This window comes from Empidonax traillii, unplaced genomic scaffold (assembly GCF_003031625.1).
Source record: "Empidonax traillii isolate 1590-97213 ecotype Southwest subspecies unplaced genomic scaffold, ASM303162v1 scaffold861:size261962, whole genome shotgun sequence".
NCBI classification, from domain to species: domain Eukaryota; kingdom Metazoa; phylum Chordata; class Aves; order Passeriformes; family Tyrannidae; genus Empidonax; species Empidonax traillii.
In genome coordinates this window covers 20,723-37,326 of record NW_020956054.1, presented here as the reverse complement: position 1 = coordinate 37,326, position 16,604 = coordinate 20,723, and the positions used below count along the sequence as shown (strand labels likewise).

General features: G+C 45.2%; 1 protein-coding gene across 12 annotated transcripts in view; it reads right to left on the bottom strand.

The window, feature by feature from the left end:
- ANKRD44 (ankyrin repeat domain 44) overlaps positions 1-8,728 on the bottom strand; it is a 134,611-nt gene extending 125,883 nt beyond the window's left edge. For all 12 annotated transcript variants that reach the window (XM_027902283.1, XM_027902291.1, XM_027902285.1 and 9 more), the window contains exon 1: positions 8,647-8,728. In XM_027902283.1, coding sequence (XP_027758084.1) covers positions 8,647-8,673 — 27 coding nt within the window. In that variant the 5' untranslated portion in view covers positions 8,674-8,728. The remainder of the gene's footprint in view (positions 1-8,646) is intronic.
- Positions 8,729-16,604: the final 7,876 nt, after the last annotated feature.

Genomic DNA, 16,604 nt, shown 5'->3' with positions numbered 1-16,604 from the left:
TCGGAGGATGAGATTTCAGAAGGTAATCTGTGGCCCTTTCACCTTGGAAAGGCAAGGAGCCCATCATGTTAAAGTGATGTTATGATGAAACGGGTTATGTTCTCCATCTGAATGGTATTATCTACATTATTAATGACAAAAAAGCATACAAAAGCTCATTAATGTTCACACTCATTTCCTTTCCCAGAAATTATTTGATCACATTTAGAATGTGAAAGCTTGTGCATCTGATGGTGCAGTTCACTGCTGTTTTCTCTTCAGCTGATACACAGCAATACTTGACTTTTACATTTTCCCTATTACATTTCTTTAAATTACATGCTCTTTTCTGCTGGTAATACCTTATTTACAGAGACATAAAGTTAGAGGTATGCAGCTAACTAGGTACCAAACAACTATTTTGCTGAAGCTTTTGCACGGACAAAAGATATTCATTCAAGCAACAAGTAAAATTACAAAGGCTGCAAGATGGTCATGTAATAGGATCACAGAGTATGCCAGAATAAAAATGCTAATGCTTAAACAGCAAATTATTCCTCACTGGTGATTATTTGCAGACTTCCTGTGTCATTAAGGATATCAACACGTGGCCCTTGAAGCAATCCTACACATTCATAATTCAATAGCACAAGGGTTTCTCATAAGAAACCAGCTCCTTTATGGAGAAGAGCTGAAGCCTTAGCTCAGTAAAAAGATGCCATCAGGTACATTGGTTATGACTGTATGCAGGAGTCAACCATTACGGTTTAACCTACTTCCTCACAGTAGCAGCTGTGAGGAGGAAGTGGGGCTTTGCGAGGGCATTCTCCCCAAGTACCCTTTCAAAAACAAAAAGGGCAAGCCTTTACAAACAACTCCAGCGCAAAAATGCACATCCGTACATAAAAACCCAGCTCGTAACACGGAGAACAAACACCGAGCAGACAAGCCTGTAGGCTAGGAGGTTCAGCCCTGCATGGCAGAAATGTATTAAACAGCCTCCATTTCTGGTTCTACATCTGCAGCCAGGAAAGATTTTTCTTCCCCCAAAAGCAAAACACATGCAAATGTCTGTCATCAAAAAGCACACGCTTTTTCAGAATGTCACAATTACCTCGCCGCAGTTAAATGCTGTAATTTGTTGACCAGCTCCTTGCAAACTTCAAGAATGACCTCAAACCCTTGGTTAAAACTGCAAAATAATTTCTCCCCTTTAAATGTAATTTTGTAATGCCTTGATTCTCACCCATCAGCAGGCCGAAGGGCTCCAACAGCATGCTGCTACATGTTTCTAGGGCAGCAAATGAAAAAAAGCTGAAGCCACAGACAGCAGCTGTGGGAACTTTCCAGCCCAAGCTTTCCAGCTAACAAAAAAAAGTTACAAATGACAGGGGGGGAGGAGGGGGGAAAAAGACCCTTCTAATTTAAATATGGAAACAGCCAAAAAAATGCACTAAATGGTTAAAATACAGAGGTATTCTGTCAGCAAGTTTAGCTCACCTGTATGTTCTGCAACATACACAGGCAGCATGTTGAAGCAGGGCATCCAAGAAAAGCAGGAATAAAACCCAGAAGAAGTGATCAATGTTATAATAATAATATACTCTGAAACATTTGCCTAATAGGCTTATACCTGACTCCTGTAGGCATCTGATGACACTACAGCCCGTATTAGTACCATGGAAAGAAAAAAATTCTGGCTAACAGAGATTAAAAAGAAGCCTAAAAACATAATATGTTGAAGCATTAGCTACTTTGTATAAGTATTATTCAAGCCTGCAGACAGCCTGAAACAGTAGCTCCTAAAGAGTAAGCTGCTCATTTCTCAAACAAACGAGGATCTATTGGTGGAAGAACAGCTTACAGAGGAGGAGAAGGCGCTCGGCCTGGCTCCTCTGGGTGAACACAATGCAAATCACCACACCAGCACAGGGAAACCAACACATCATTAACACATCCCAGAGCCTCAGCCTTTCTGGCAACAAATGAGCAGGAACAGCTACACCCAGACCTCGAAAAACAACCCTTAAAAGTTCTCTTTGCTGGCTGTCAGGAATTAGTCCCCAGGACCAGTGTGTGACCGACAGCACTGCATGGTGCTGCTGACGGAGTGGCCCCGGCTTGGAATCCTGCCCCAGGAGAGCTGCAGCACGTGCAGCCACCGAGAGTTCAGTGACCGGCAAGCTCCAGCTCGGGCACTTTTATTCCCAGGTCACAGAAAACATCTGTCCACCCTCGAGCAAGGATCCACATAAAAACCCCACCTTGCCAGAACCAAGCCATTACACAAGTGCTCGAGCTGGGAGGAACGTTTATTTCTCGACTAAATGTAGTCATGACAACCACATCTTCATTTCAGAAACGAGCAGGAAGGGGTCATGAGGCACTTGTCAGGCAGGGATAAAATACCACACCTCAAGTGCATACAGGAGGGTAAGTTTTGCTGGATGCCATCTGCAATTCAAGAGAACTAACACCCTGACATGACAGGCACACACCCCCTCAAAACAGACAGGCATCCAGGCACAACCTTTACAGCGTTACCAAACAGCAAATTTGAGGAGGATTTCTGTGCTTAATATCTATGATAGACCTGAGCATGCTACACCACGGCAGAAATTCTCCTTATCAAAGTGCTTCTTTTTTACCTTGAAACAAGTTACAAAATCATCAGGAAGTGAAACACTGAAGAAGCCGTGAGGCAGGGGGGAAAGAAAAACCAAATCAGCTTCCTTTTCAAGCCTCTTTCTTGCTCTCTTTGGTGACCCAAAGCTGTCCCCACCACCTCCTCTGAACAGGAGCATCCCTGTTTAAAGGGATTTAAAAGATGTGTAGGGACACAGTTTAGTGGTGGACTTGGCAATGTTAAATTTATGGTTGAACTCTATTATCTTTAAGGTCTTTTCCATCCTGAACAATTCAGTAATTCTCTGTGCCAGAGCTCAAGTGCCATCTATACCAGATGGCAGCAACCATCATTCCTATAGGTCTGAACAAGTACAGGAATGCTGGTACATCCCATTTTTTTTCCAAAGTTTCTATTTTATTTTAAAATGCATAGAGCCACATCTCCCAGTATGCATGGCATGCCCAGGAACGTCATGGCTTTAGAAAGCCAGCAGCTTCCACACTGGAGTTATTTTGGTCCAACCTCATTTTCATTCCACAGGAAACAACAGACACACACTCCTGTGGGTAAATTCCTCCTTCTTCCTTCCCCACAGTTACCTTAGTTTTGTGGTTACCTGACTATTTTGTACTAAAATAGATTATCTCTTTCTTGCAGTGAGCCCTTTAAAAACCACCCGGCAACATGCAAATTAGCATACACACTTTAGTATTATCTAGCAATAATATGAGGAGGGGAGGAATTGTGGGATCTCATGTCAAACAAAATTAACTCACAGGCTGGCTGTGGCCACTGGGCACAGGTTCATTACTCCTATTTTATACACCAAATTCAGGGGCATTTTCTCAGATGCTTTTACTTGCCAGAGAGAAAGAATACACTGACAGTCAGTCACATCAATTGGATGATTCTGAAATAAGTTAAAGATCCACTATCCCTTGGAAATGTAATTGGTTTTGTAAGGAGACTATTTATTACTGTTGTATTCATTTTGGTTTTAAGTGTATTCAGACACAAGTCCAGCCTTTGCCCAGATTATTTTTATGATCTTTGACATCTGCTTAAAATTATTTAAACATCTGTTTAAAGCTGTTTCCCTGTGACCATAATAAAAATGATCCTGGTGGTCAGCAAAGAGCTGTCAAACACAGGAAAACATTTGGGAAAGGGAGAGAAATGGTCCTTTCAGTTCTAGTCACACTGCATTACTCTCAGCAATCAAGGACAACAGGCAAAATACCAGGAGACAGGATGAGGTTTTGCACTTAATAGCAGCCTAAGTACACACACTAACCATTTATCTGGGCTTCATTACCCTTGTGCATGCATATGCGTGCTTGCAAAGGCAGCCTAAAAATAATTCTGTGGCTTTGTACATGCAGGGCCTGGACCTGTGACACTGAAGTCACACTTTGACCCTCCAGGTGAACCGGCTCAAGACTAGATAGAGCCTGTGTCTGTCTCAGATTTACAGCAAACTTCTCACCGAATTTGGCAGTGCTTAGTGGTTTCATGCCCACACTATGTCTCTTCAAAGTAGCTACACAGGCTCCGTTCCTAGGTAACTTCCCATTTTATTTTTGTTTATAGAAAACATTCTCAGTGTCTTTCTAAGACAGAGAGATACATTTTCCCTGTAAACATGCATAACTATAACCAACAACGAGGCAGGGGAGAGCTTGCATCAGCCTCTGACAGACATCAACAAGCAGGATGCCCCCACGCACAAGCTGCTCCGACCATCGCTGCCTCCTTGGCACAACGGGCGCGTTTGTGCCAAGGCAGGGAAGGCAACCTGGTCTGCACAGGCAGAGAGCTGGTATCCCAAATCAGACACAGCCGTGCACAGAGTGACTTCTGCTGGCTTTAAACAGAGAGAAGAGGATGGAGTTAGCTACAGCAACAACCTGCAGGCCCGTGGGCACTGCTGGCAATCCTGCAACCAGGGCCTCAGCCGGCAAGACTGAAAATGAGATGGAGACACTACAGAAACTTAGATTCTTCCAATATAATTTTCCAAAAGCTAACTCACAGAAGTTTACATATAGAATTAAGATATTTTACCCTCTCACAGAGCCCTGACAGGAGCAATTGTCTGATTTCTGTCTAGAACCATCAATGGAAAACCTGAAGATCAAAAGCACACTCAGCAGGACTTCAACTAACAGGCTTTCTCTGTAAGTGGCGAACAAACAGCTCTCAAAAAACCAAGTTACTTGGTGCAAATATGAAGAATAAGCTGTGCAAAAAACTGCAGACAGCAAGCAGAGAGAGCAATAGCAGGAAGCACCCTGAATCTCCTGATTACTCAGAAGATAAGAGAGGTGGGTCCAGGCAACAACTGCTGCTCAAAAAGCAGCCGCTAAAATAAAAAACTAACCAACACCTTCACCCTTCGAGAGCTTTGGCAAAGGGGAAAGGACACTCATAAGGAGGAGGGAATGGCAACTCAAAACACAGGAAGGAATGAAGAGCTGCAGTAAGGAGGTCTCCTCAAACTGCACTGGAGTGGCACAGCAAGGGTTTCCATGCCCTGTTATATGCACACAGCCAGACTCAGCTGTGGCTGTGTCAGCGCAGCTCACACCTGACAGCCTCTGGCTGCTCGCTTGTTGAAGCACTTGTCTTCTGCTCCTTCTGAACTCTAGCTTAATCGCAAAGGCTTTTATCATATATAACTCCACCCTCACATAATATAAAATACTAACACTTATCAAAATGAAAAAGGTACAACTAATGACTTGGATGGGGAATAATAAGCAGTAACTCTTAGAATTGGGGGGAAAAAAATGGTTTTTTTTCAGTCCCTAAATCAATTTGCATGCTTGGTGCAATCAACATTCACTGCAGAGATGGTAAAAAAAGGGACTGGATAAAGGTGTTAAGATTTAGAGCAAGTTTTGCAATATTTGTATGTGACAACTGAAATATTTAGAACATCAGAATGTTTACAAGTGCACAGACACACCACTATGCACAAAAACTATCATCCTAAGAATTAATTTAAGTTTTATGACTTCTCTTAGCTTGTTTTTTGCTTAACATTTAGTAATTCAAAAGCGACTAGGTGCAGTTACAGAAAAAAAGCAAGGCTTCAAAGAAATTCATGTAGAGACAAATGATGGTAGAATACACTTCCTGTGCTTAAATGACTTACAGGTTTCTCCTGGCCCAACTGATGAGCCAGAAATTGCCATCACTGGAAGCAAATGCAAATAACCTACACTAATGCTAAACTCTTAAATAAAGCTCTCCTGCCTAAGGAGAGAATGCAGCCAGAACTACTGATAATCTCTTAAGGATTAATCATAGCAACACCTTAGCACCTTTCAGCTATATCAAAAAAGCAATAATTAACATCTGTGTGCCTTCAAAGCCCGTATGTGAAATAGTGTGATTAATTTCTCAAGTGTCTGAATGCTTCATGTGCTGTTAGACACAGTTGGTAAGAGAAGCCGAAAACGGAAGAGAGGAGGAAACAAATTACTTAGAGAAACACATGTTTAAACTTTCAGCATGGAGGTTCTCTAGCCATCTCCTACATGAGCTCTCATCACTGGTCAAGAAAGTCATGGATCCAGAAGAATGTGCTACAGAAACCCCAGTGACAGGCCGAGAGCTCTTGGTTGCAAAGTCAACCTTCACTGAACACCACAACCGAGACCCAAAACAAACCTCACACTCAGTGCACAAATAGCAGCCCCCACTCCCAGCAGCCCAGGTCCCAGCTGCTGCAGGTGTATGTGGCGTGCAGTGTCCTACATCCTCCAGTTCTCCCTGCAGGACACTGCGAGCGCATGGACAGCTGGGGCCTCTGGTGCTAAAGGAAAAGGAAACGGTTTCCTGAATCGCTGCAAGTTATCGCTGTGACAGTTGCCCTCAATCCCCAAGAGCAGGAAGAAATGCAGAAGGAGCCTGCTCCCTCAACCCCAGCGGGTCAGAGCACGCACAGTTGTTACAGGAATGCAAATCTTCCCAGGCACACCACTCTCCATCCCAGATTCACCTTTGTTTTGCCTGGCTCTGTCTATAAACACACGGGGCTGCTGCTATTGTGTCTCTCTCAGCTGAAGGTGGGCCGGTCTGGGGACAGTACTCCTCAAACCTGATGTGGATGACAAGCCCAGCTCGGCCTGGTGCACAGAGAGCTGCTGAGGCGGGCTGTGCAGCCCCAGTGCCCTGGTGACATTGCTCAGGCTGCACCTTGGAAAGGCTCTGCCAGCAACAGCTCCAAGCACACAGAAACAGGCACACAAACTTCTGCTCTCGGTTTAAGAGGAAGCACCACAGCCGGCTTCGAATGTATCCTCCCCCTCCTCCAGCCTCTCAGAAGTGAAAGGAAAAGATCTGAAGAAGAAACTGAAAAGAAATAACAAGAGATCCAGTAGGATGAGTACGAGTAGACCAACATAGCCCTTTGTAAACAACAGGAGACACATATCAACACAGAAAAACTATCAGACTGTCTTATCACGCCCCAGGCCACAGCCTGATCACAAACAACGATGAGCATCAACCAAAATTTTGAGAGGCCTCAAAGTAGGCACACTGCAGGGGCATTAACAGCAGCTCTAAGGAGCCTCATCCCTGAGCTTTGAGGGTTGTCAGAGAAGGAGAACCCTTAGACAACAGCCTATCATTTTTCTGCAGCATTACACACTTCACCAGGATGTGATCTAGTTGACTTAAATCTATTTTGACTTCTACTGCTGAAGCAAAATCCTCACTGCAAGATTTCAGCAAAGGTTTTAAAATGCTAAAGGCAGTAAATTCAAAGGGTTCATTAAAGATGTAAAAAGTGCTGAAATGGTACAATTTTGGTCCTTTGCAACATGTATTTTTAACATTAATGCTTGCTGTTTAGATTTGTAATATGCACATCCTACCTGAATCTTCTTATTTATGAGACTCAGTCTGTGCACCATGGGGTGGTGAAGCCTCATGGTGTGAAACATATTCTTTACCAGTCATAAGCAAATATCTAAAGATGTGGATATTCAAGGGACACATCAGGAGACAGCCCATAAATACTGCCTTCTGTTACACACAAAAACACATTATAGCCTGGTCCCACAGCATTGCTTTTACTTGAGAAGTAGCTTTATCATTTTCTCCTTTCAGAACTCTTTTCAATGTGCTATGCAGCGGTTTTGTGCGTGTGGAAGATTGTATTGGAAAAGCATAAATAGACCGTGAGTGAGGTTTGTGATCTCTAAGTACGGGTATTTGGAGAGGGGCTGGTTGCAGGCAGTCCTTCTGAACCCCACAGGAAGGGTCTAAGGCTCACAGGACACCCACGCTGCAGATCACAGGCACACCAAGTTAAATTAAAAATAGCTGATTAAAGCATGCAAAGTGTGTAACAGTTGGTAGAGCGTGTGGACAAAATAGGATGTGAGAGCCATAATATCAATTTACTAAATATTTTTAAATGCTTTTAACTACCAATTATTAGAGATACTTTTATACTCATTACAGCTGTCTGCCCACTGCTAAATTTAACACGATCCAAGGGTTTAATACCACGGGTCTTCCTAGCAGCCTGTGAACAACGACGACAGCTAATCCGAAGAGGCACTTCCTAAGCAAAAAGGCGACAGGAAAAATAATTTCTACACACGGCACGGCAATGGAACGAGGGAGAAACCCAAAGGAAGGATAAGCAGAGCCGAGAGGCCTTTCGAAACGAGCCGGCATCCGCTTCCATCCCGCCCTGCCGACGGGAGATGTCAGGGTTTCACCGGGGCGGCATCGCGGCGGGGACGGGCGAGCGCCCGCGGCCGGGACCGGCTCCTGCTGCTGCTGCTGCGCCCTCAGGAGCTGCGCCCTGCCCGGCCCCGAGCCCGGCCCGCCGCGCACAGACACCGGCGGCGGCCCAGCGGGCGGGGGGAGCCGGCACCGCACGGCACCCCCGGGGAAGGAGGGACCCGCGGCTGAGGAGAAGGGCCGCCCCCGGCCGCCCCGCACCGCCGCGGGGGCTGCGGCGGAGCCCGAGCCCCAGCCCGCCGCCCCGCTCCCGCCCGCCCCGCGGCGCCCACCTGGTCGGCGAGCTTGAGCACGGCCATCCTCCGCCGCGGCTCCCCCGCACATGCAGCTCCCGCGGCGGGCGGCGAGCGCGCCCCGGCACCGGTGCTGCTGCGGCGGCTCCGCTCGGCGGCGGGGCGGGGGCGCGACGGCCGCCTCAGCTGGTCCGGCCCAGGAAGCAGGGGCGGGCGGGAGCCGCGCTCGGCCGCGCCGCCACCGCCGCCTTTGTTCGCGCCGCGGCCGCTGCCGGAGCGGAGCGGAGCGAGGGCCGCCCGCGGCTCTGGGCGCCCCCGCCCCGCAGGGCAGCGCGGGGGGCGGCGCTGCCGGACCGGGCGGGACCCGCCTCACGGACCCGCCCCGCGCCCCGGGCCGGGGTCCCCGGGGCACCTGCCGCGCTCCGACAGCCGGGCAGACCCTCAGAGGGAGCCGCCGCACCCCCGTGCCCGCCTCAGGGCTTCGCCCCCGAGCACCGAGTGCCTCAGGCCCGCTCCGGCTCCCGCCGCGCTGAGGGAAAGCAGCGAATGTGCTATCCAAAGCCTGTGTAGGAGAAGCCGAGGCCTCGACCTCTCCCTTTTTGACAAATCCCGTCAAACGCACACAGCTCTTTGACAGGAGTCTTCTGGGGGGTTTTTTACTTCTTTTGGGATTATACATTTTTAATAGCTGTCTTGCAAGAATCTGGTAACTCCTGACAACCCAAGTCTTTTCCCACTCAATACATTATTTCACTTTTCAAGGACTAGCACACTAAATAAAAAGAAGTACAGTTTAACATGCAAACAAACAAGTCACACAGTCCCTGCCTCATGCTGCAGAGGAAAATGAGCATCACCCAATGTTCCTGTTGAGCTGACCTGCAGGAAACCTCAGTTCCACCCTCAGATCTGGCTGTCAGTGTGACTAGAGCACGAGAGCAACACTGCACGGACAAGCATGTAAGAGGCAGGGGGAGAAGAAAAAAAAGCATGAAGTGGGGTAAATATAAATTCTTTCTCACCCCTCAGAGTTGACAGGCTGAATCCCTGAAGCATGTGATTTGATTAAAATCACTGGCACAACAGGATTTACAAACACACTGAACACAATGAGGGTAAGTTCATTTTTTCCAAGGACATGTAAGTGAAGAGCAGGGGACTGAAGATTCCCTCTTTCCCTCCTCCGTAGGGAAGGGAAATACCTCCCACAAAGGCCAGGTATTTCCCCACAGGTTTGATTCTACAGCAAGGAGCTCCCCTAGCCTGCAACACATCTGATATGACAGTGATTTATGACTTTTCAACCCTCAATTAAAGAATGGGATTTAAGTAGTTAATTAAAAAAAAAAAGCACAAAAACAAAACCAAAAAAACACAAACCAAAAACAAACAAACAAACAAACAAAAAAAAGAGGAAAAAAAAAAAAAAGGAAGCATCTTCTATGGAAGAAAACGAATCCAAGAAGGAAATGAATGTTGGTTTGAGACTTCTGAGGCATCATTATAAACGGAGATTGAAAGTAACATACAAGTTACAACACATTTTGACTTCAACTATTTTCAAGGGGTCTTTACAGAAAAACATTGTTAATTTATATCAGTCTTTTAAATGGGACAAAAAGCAGTGAGACATTACGGTACCTGTTAAGAATGCATGAACTGTGGCAGTTTTTCTGTTTAATATCTTCACCCCTTATGGTCTTCATCATGCCACGACACTCAGAAGCATTCTGCCTGCATCAGCAGATTTGCTCTGTGTCAAACCACACACTGAGAAGGGCAGTTGGCAGCCGTGTGCCAGGGACAGGAGCCTTTCTGTATCACGGTGATTCAGACCAGAAATTCTGCTTTGACAGCTTGCTCCCAGGCTCTGCTGACACACACGCTCACCACACAGAGGTCAGACATAGGCAGAAGTGACCTTCCAGCTGAAAGCAAGCGAAAAAAGGAAGAGGGAAAATGGAGGGAACTTCCAGCACTAATAAGGAAAGGTCTGTTTTGTTGTTTTCCACTGTAAAGGCCTATTTCCAAGTTCCTACCATTCACCAGAGCTCACTCCTTGGGAAGGTCCCCCAGGGGCATGCAGGACATTAGAAAGGGTTTGCAGCCCATTTAACAGGGCAGCACTCAGTTTAGAGAGGTCCTTAAAATTTTATTTGCAATATCTGTCTGAAGTGTAATTTGCATGAACTGCCTAGAGCAGTCACAGTGCTACAGTCATTACCAAGGAGTCCAAGATTTCTCTGAAAGTACAATACCTTCCCCTCCTGTTCACATAATAGCACAAACTACTGTGTTCCAGGCTTCTGACTTAGCATGCACAATCAACAATAGGTTTTCTGAGCTATTTTACTCAACAACTTCTTAGCCCTGGCTGGTACATAACAGTAATTCCATAGTACATTTTCATGTGAAATGATGCCATATGCTCAGCTGCCTTTTTGGGGAAAGAAGAGTCACAAAGCCACAAGCTAACTTTTCAAGTAATGGTCATACCTGCAGCTCTCAAACCTGTAGCACTATGTTGACTTTCCACAAGAGATATTAACAAGTATCAATAAAAGAGGTGTACAGCACCCTTAACAAGAATACACACGACCTTGACAGATATTGTCATCTTGGATGAAAGCTGTATTGGAAATGGAAAAAGCCCTAGGGCTATACTGGGCCTCTGACAGGGAAGTGGAAAGAAACTCTCTAAGAATGGCTGATGCATTTGTTCCTTACTGATCCGTGTCCAACCTTAAAAGGATTCTGCGCATCCAGTTAACACTTCTGTGAACCCAACCCCATATTACATACTTTAAAAAGCGTAATAGGAACATGCAAGACTGAACTTCAGCACTTGAGCAATTTCTAGCTAACACCAATGAAGAATAGAACTGCCCAAAATATTCTGCAGTTGCCCACATTTAGATTTTGTGATCTTCTGGCCACAGCACAGTAAGGTTCTGTAGTATAGTGGCCCAATATCACAGGCCTCTGCCTTTTTTATTTCTTTACCTTTTTATTTTGTCCCCAGCAAAACCAAAGGTCCTCCAGTTCCATCTCAAACTGATGAACATCATTTGCTATTAGCAGTCCTAAACACACAAGACACTTCCTCATTTAGATTTTGTGTCAGGAAAGCCTCAGAATTTTTAAACCTACTTGAGCTCAACAAAACTCCCAGACACCCTTAGATTTTAGCATGTGACTTCAACAGAACTTTATCATCATCATAAATGATCTGCCCTTGGTTAAGATCTCACATGTCCCTTCCATGTGGGATGATGGTACAAGTCTTGTTTTGGGTACTGCCTTAGGACTTGAGAGACTGACTATAAATTCTCTCTCATGCCAGAGTGTTCCTGCATGATCCTTGTTCCTCATGGTGTTTGGCTTGCTGCTTGTACAAGCAAATTCTCCTACCTTGTGAAGTGAGCACTCTGACACAGCTGGGGAGGGACCTCAGGCCACCGGCGACTGCTCTGAGTGTCACTTTGCCTCCACAGGCTCAGAGTTAGTCCTCCTGTGCAGCATCAAGGAAACAGTATTCGGGAGCTGCACTATAGGAAAAGAAAGCAATGTCACTGAACAAACAAATTTCACAGAATGACCAAATATGCTGAGTTGGAAGGGACCCACAGGGATCATCAAGTCCAACTCTTAGCCCTGCACAGGGCATGCCAAGAGTCACACCATGTGCCTGAGAGTGTTGCCCAAGTGCTCCTTGAACTCTGTCAGGCTTGGTGCTGTGACCACTTCCCTGGGGAGCCTATTCAGTGCTCAACCACCCTCTGGGTGAAGAACTTTTTTCTAATATCTAACTTTAACCTGTACCTACAAGCAGCAGAGAACCGGGTCTTGGGTGGGAAGTGGGTGAACAGCCTACACACAAGAGCAAGGTCAGGAGTTCTCCCTGCACTGCTGCTCCTCCTACAGCAATACAAACGTGTCCGCAAATTATCTGCCCTCCTGCATCTCAGACAGACAGATCTCTGCATTAGTCTGATGTTTCCGCAGCCTAACAGGATGTGGTCACTTTAAGGCAGCCAAAAGTCTGCACTGCCACCCTCCTCCTGCTCTGCCTGCACAGCTGAGCAGCAGAGGCAGGGGAAGGGCTCGGCTCTGTTTTGCACTTTAAAGTCAGGTCTGCCGCTGTATTTAAGCAGGATGATCACTCACAGATGGAGGCTTCAGTTGTTCCTAGACATGTGTTTGGCTCCTGCCTCATGAAGAAAGCTAAACACAGTCAGCATACTCCTTAGCAGTGTTTATTTGCCACTGTGGAGCACGGATGACAGAACAGATCAGAAGATGTCTTTGTTATCTCTAACCATTTCTAAAGATTTCAGGTACCTGGCATGGCTCTGGCCTCTACCTGCTGCCTATTCCCTAACAGCAGCACGTGAACATTCTGCTGCGTGCTCTTCCCCCTTGTGGGAGTCAGATTAGAGTGATGGATAAGCATCACTGTGAGACTGCACAAACATACAGCGCTGTGTGAAGTTCAAACCAAAGGGGAAACTCCAGCCACAGCAAGAGACTGGTCAGCGAAACACCAGAGATGGTAACTAATTATTGCTGTCACATCTTCCCCTCCTGCACTGCACAGGGTGACTGGGGTGGGAGAGGGACAGTCGCCTCAGAAGATGCTTCAAGTTGCCCGTCATTGCCCTCTCAAAGTCTTCTCCCACCTGCTTTAGTACAATTTTTTTTCACAAGGTGAAATTGGATCTATTAATTTTTCCCCAGGGTGATTGTTTTATCTCATTGGACTATTTTTCCTCCTAGATCTACTTGGGACATGGGGGCAGGGGGAATCAAGTGAATCAATCCACTGATTAAGGCAAAGAGGGGCAAAGAGGAGACATTAGAAGCACCTCCTCTTGCCAGACAGAGACCTCCTCTCATTTCAAAGACTTTTAAATTACAATTCTGCAGCCATGTAGTCAAATGCACAGAGAGGCTTAGACATATGATACAATTGGAAACTGTGAATTTAAAGCTGGAATTAGAATCGTTGCAATCTTCTGCTGTGCTAACCAAAAAGGAAGAAATATATTGAGGTGTTCTTACAGTTGGTCTTAGCTAGCACCTCTCTTGCAGATGTCCACGTAATTAGTAGTAGGTATTGAAAATGGGAGGAATTAAGGCAGATGACAACTAAACAGGCTAAACTGGGTCAACTCCTTTCTGGTTACACCAGTCTAGAAATGCATCTCTGCAAAAGAGGAAGATTTCACTGACAGTGGAAAGCCCTAGTCTCACTCCAGTTCTTAAGGCAAGGTGTTAGTGGCCTGTGCAACTGCATATCCATCTTTACAATCCCTGACAAGAGACTGCAACAAAATTCCCAGCAATTTGTCACATAGCCCACTACAAGAATCCAGGTAAGGCAGTAGAAAGACAGTTTGATTTCCAGGGGCTTTGCACAAGGCTTCACACGATGCAAGGGGACAGGACAAGGGCAAGAAAAAGCCTTTTTGCTGCCTTGTATCACATAAAAAGGTCCAGAGAGATCTGTGTTATTTTGCTGTTTGGGGTTTTTATTTTATCTCCTGTCCTTCTTTCCTGGGAAACACTAGGTTATCTGATTCTGTTTTAAGCTTTCCAACAGACAAAAAATAACCCACAAAATATAAAAACAACCAAAAAACTCCAATACACAACAAAAAAACACCAACACATTAGACACATCATCACACTGGGGAGCTGCTGGCTTGGCTGTAGAGTCTGGACTCTGTACCAATATAGACACTCTATACCAACTCATGCTATGGTACTGGGGAAAAAAAAATGGGGAAAAAGAACTGAGGGGGGAAAAAGGATGAGCAAAACCAGATTAGCAAGAGGAAAGTTGAGTATTTAAATTTTCTATTCTCAGCTCCATTCCATTTATGGGTACATAAAATATCTTAAATCTTCTGTGTCATTAATCTTCTAGGGAAAACATGGAGAAAAAGCAGAAGAAATAAAAAAGTATGTGTAGGGCTTCTTTGTCCACAGGAGTTTAAAGTATTCCCATCCTACCCACTGCATGCCCCCAGCTGAGGACAACAGTTTTTGGACTTTAAATGCAGTAACTTCCTGCTTTGAAATATTGTTTTTTTAATCTAAATCCTCATTTTCCACTGACTTGCATCTTCAAGTATGCCTGACCTTCAAAGAATTCAGCAAATGGTCTGCAGGGGGTAGGATTCCTGTTACATTGAAACATCCCGTGTACCCCTGCGAGGGCAACATCAGGTAATTGAATAAATTGTATTTATCTAATGAGTCACACTCATTAGAAAGATATAAATGACAGTTCAAACGGGCACTAAACCAACCTCTCTTTACACACTCACTTTACCTAAATAACCCACAGCAATTAGTTATTTATAATCCGTACTCTTGAAATATCTTTTTTTGAAAGCATACTTTCATCCTCAAGAATAAATTCATTGAACTGTCACACTAATATAAAATGCCAATTTTAATCTCAGTTGCATTGGGAAATCATCATTATTTTAATATAAGAAGATTTCATGTCCTTGGTCTATTCACTTCACACTACCTGCATAATCTTAATTTCTTTTCAATATTAGGGATAGCCAACAGGACACCAATGGATGCATGCCAGCAATGTTGGAATCTATCAGCTGAAACAGAATAATTTTGGAATGAAACCACCGAGTCAGTTGTCCAAGGTCACAGTCTTGAAAGTGAGGAGCACTGCACAAGCTCAATTACACAGGAATCCATATTAATCCCTTCTCAGCGTGCAGAGAGGAAGAAAGTACCTATGCCTGAGCCTCTGCCAGGACCCAAACAGTCCAACACCAGCTCTTAAGACCCAGGTAAGATTTGGAATGTTCTGATTGCAAATTCCTTCCCCAAACCCAACTATATTTTTCACAGGGCCCAAAAGTGAACAAAAGATTTTATTATCAGGTCACACAAAGAATGAAAACCCATTCCTGAAGTTGCACCTAATTAGAAGGAGTGTGGATGCACACAGCAACTAACATGGGGTTGCCAGCAAGGAGGGAGCAGTACTGTGGTGGTTTTCTCTGCTGTTAAGGTTTAACTCATAATCCAAAGGGAGGAGCTTTTCCCCTTCCATCAGAGAAGTTATGTGCCTAAGAGCTCTGTGGGGAGAATGATGTGACAGAGGGTATCAGTAATGTTATTTTTGGAGGAATGCTGGAAGTCTGGATTAAGTTCAGATCTGCTGGATGCAAGCTAATGGAAACAAATCAGCCCAACAGCCTGTAGTCCATCTTGCTTTATGGTTAAATATAAAACATACTATATAGTACTATCCACGCCCTTACAACAAGGGAACACTAGACTAGAACCTTGCAGAACGAAGATCTGTGAAGTAAACCAATTTAAATATCTGAATACACTAAAATAGAGATGAGAAGTTATGATTTGTTTCCAGGAGAACAAAGGGTACACACACTATGGTATCAGCTCACCGCAAGCGAGTCGGATCATTACAGGCCATGCTGAAACCGATACATGTCCAAATTCTTCCTAGAAGATAAATCAAAACCAGCCATTACAAACACTTCTGCTGCATGAATACCTGCAAACAGCAGAGAGCTAATATTCATGGGCACAGGGCACAGCCCAGAAGCTCGTCTGCAGACTGAAGGGGGTGATGGGGCTCAGCTCCCTGTGTGTACAAAAGCCAGCAGAACAGCCAGACAGCCCTGAAAATAAGCAGAAACACCAAGCTCCTTGGGGCACAGGACCAGTGGGAGGGGCAGACTTGGAAAGGAGTTTGTTTTGCATTCAGAAACAAAACTCTCTACACTCTCTTGCAAATTTAGAACAAGATAATGTGTCATAGCTGATTCACAGGAGTTTCTGGTTCTTCTATCAGAAAATAATTCTGCCAACTCCAAATTTCATCCTGCCACTCATGCAAACAAAGAAAATCGTGTTTTGCTTTTAATGTTTCTAGTGCCTGGTCCAACTGCAGTTTGTATCCCAATACTTGGCCAACTGTATTAGCCCCAACA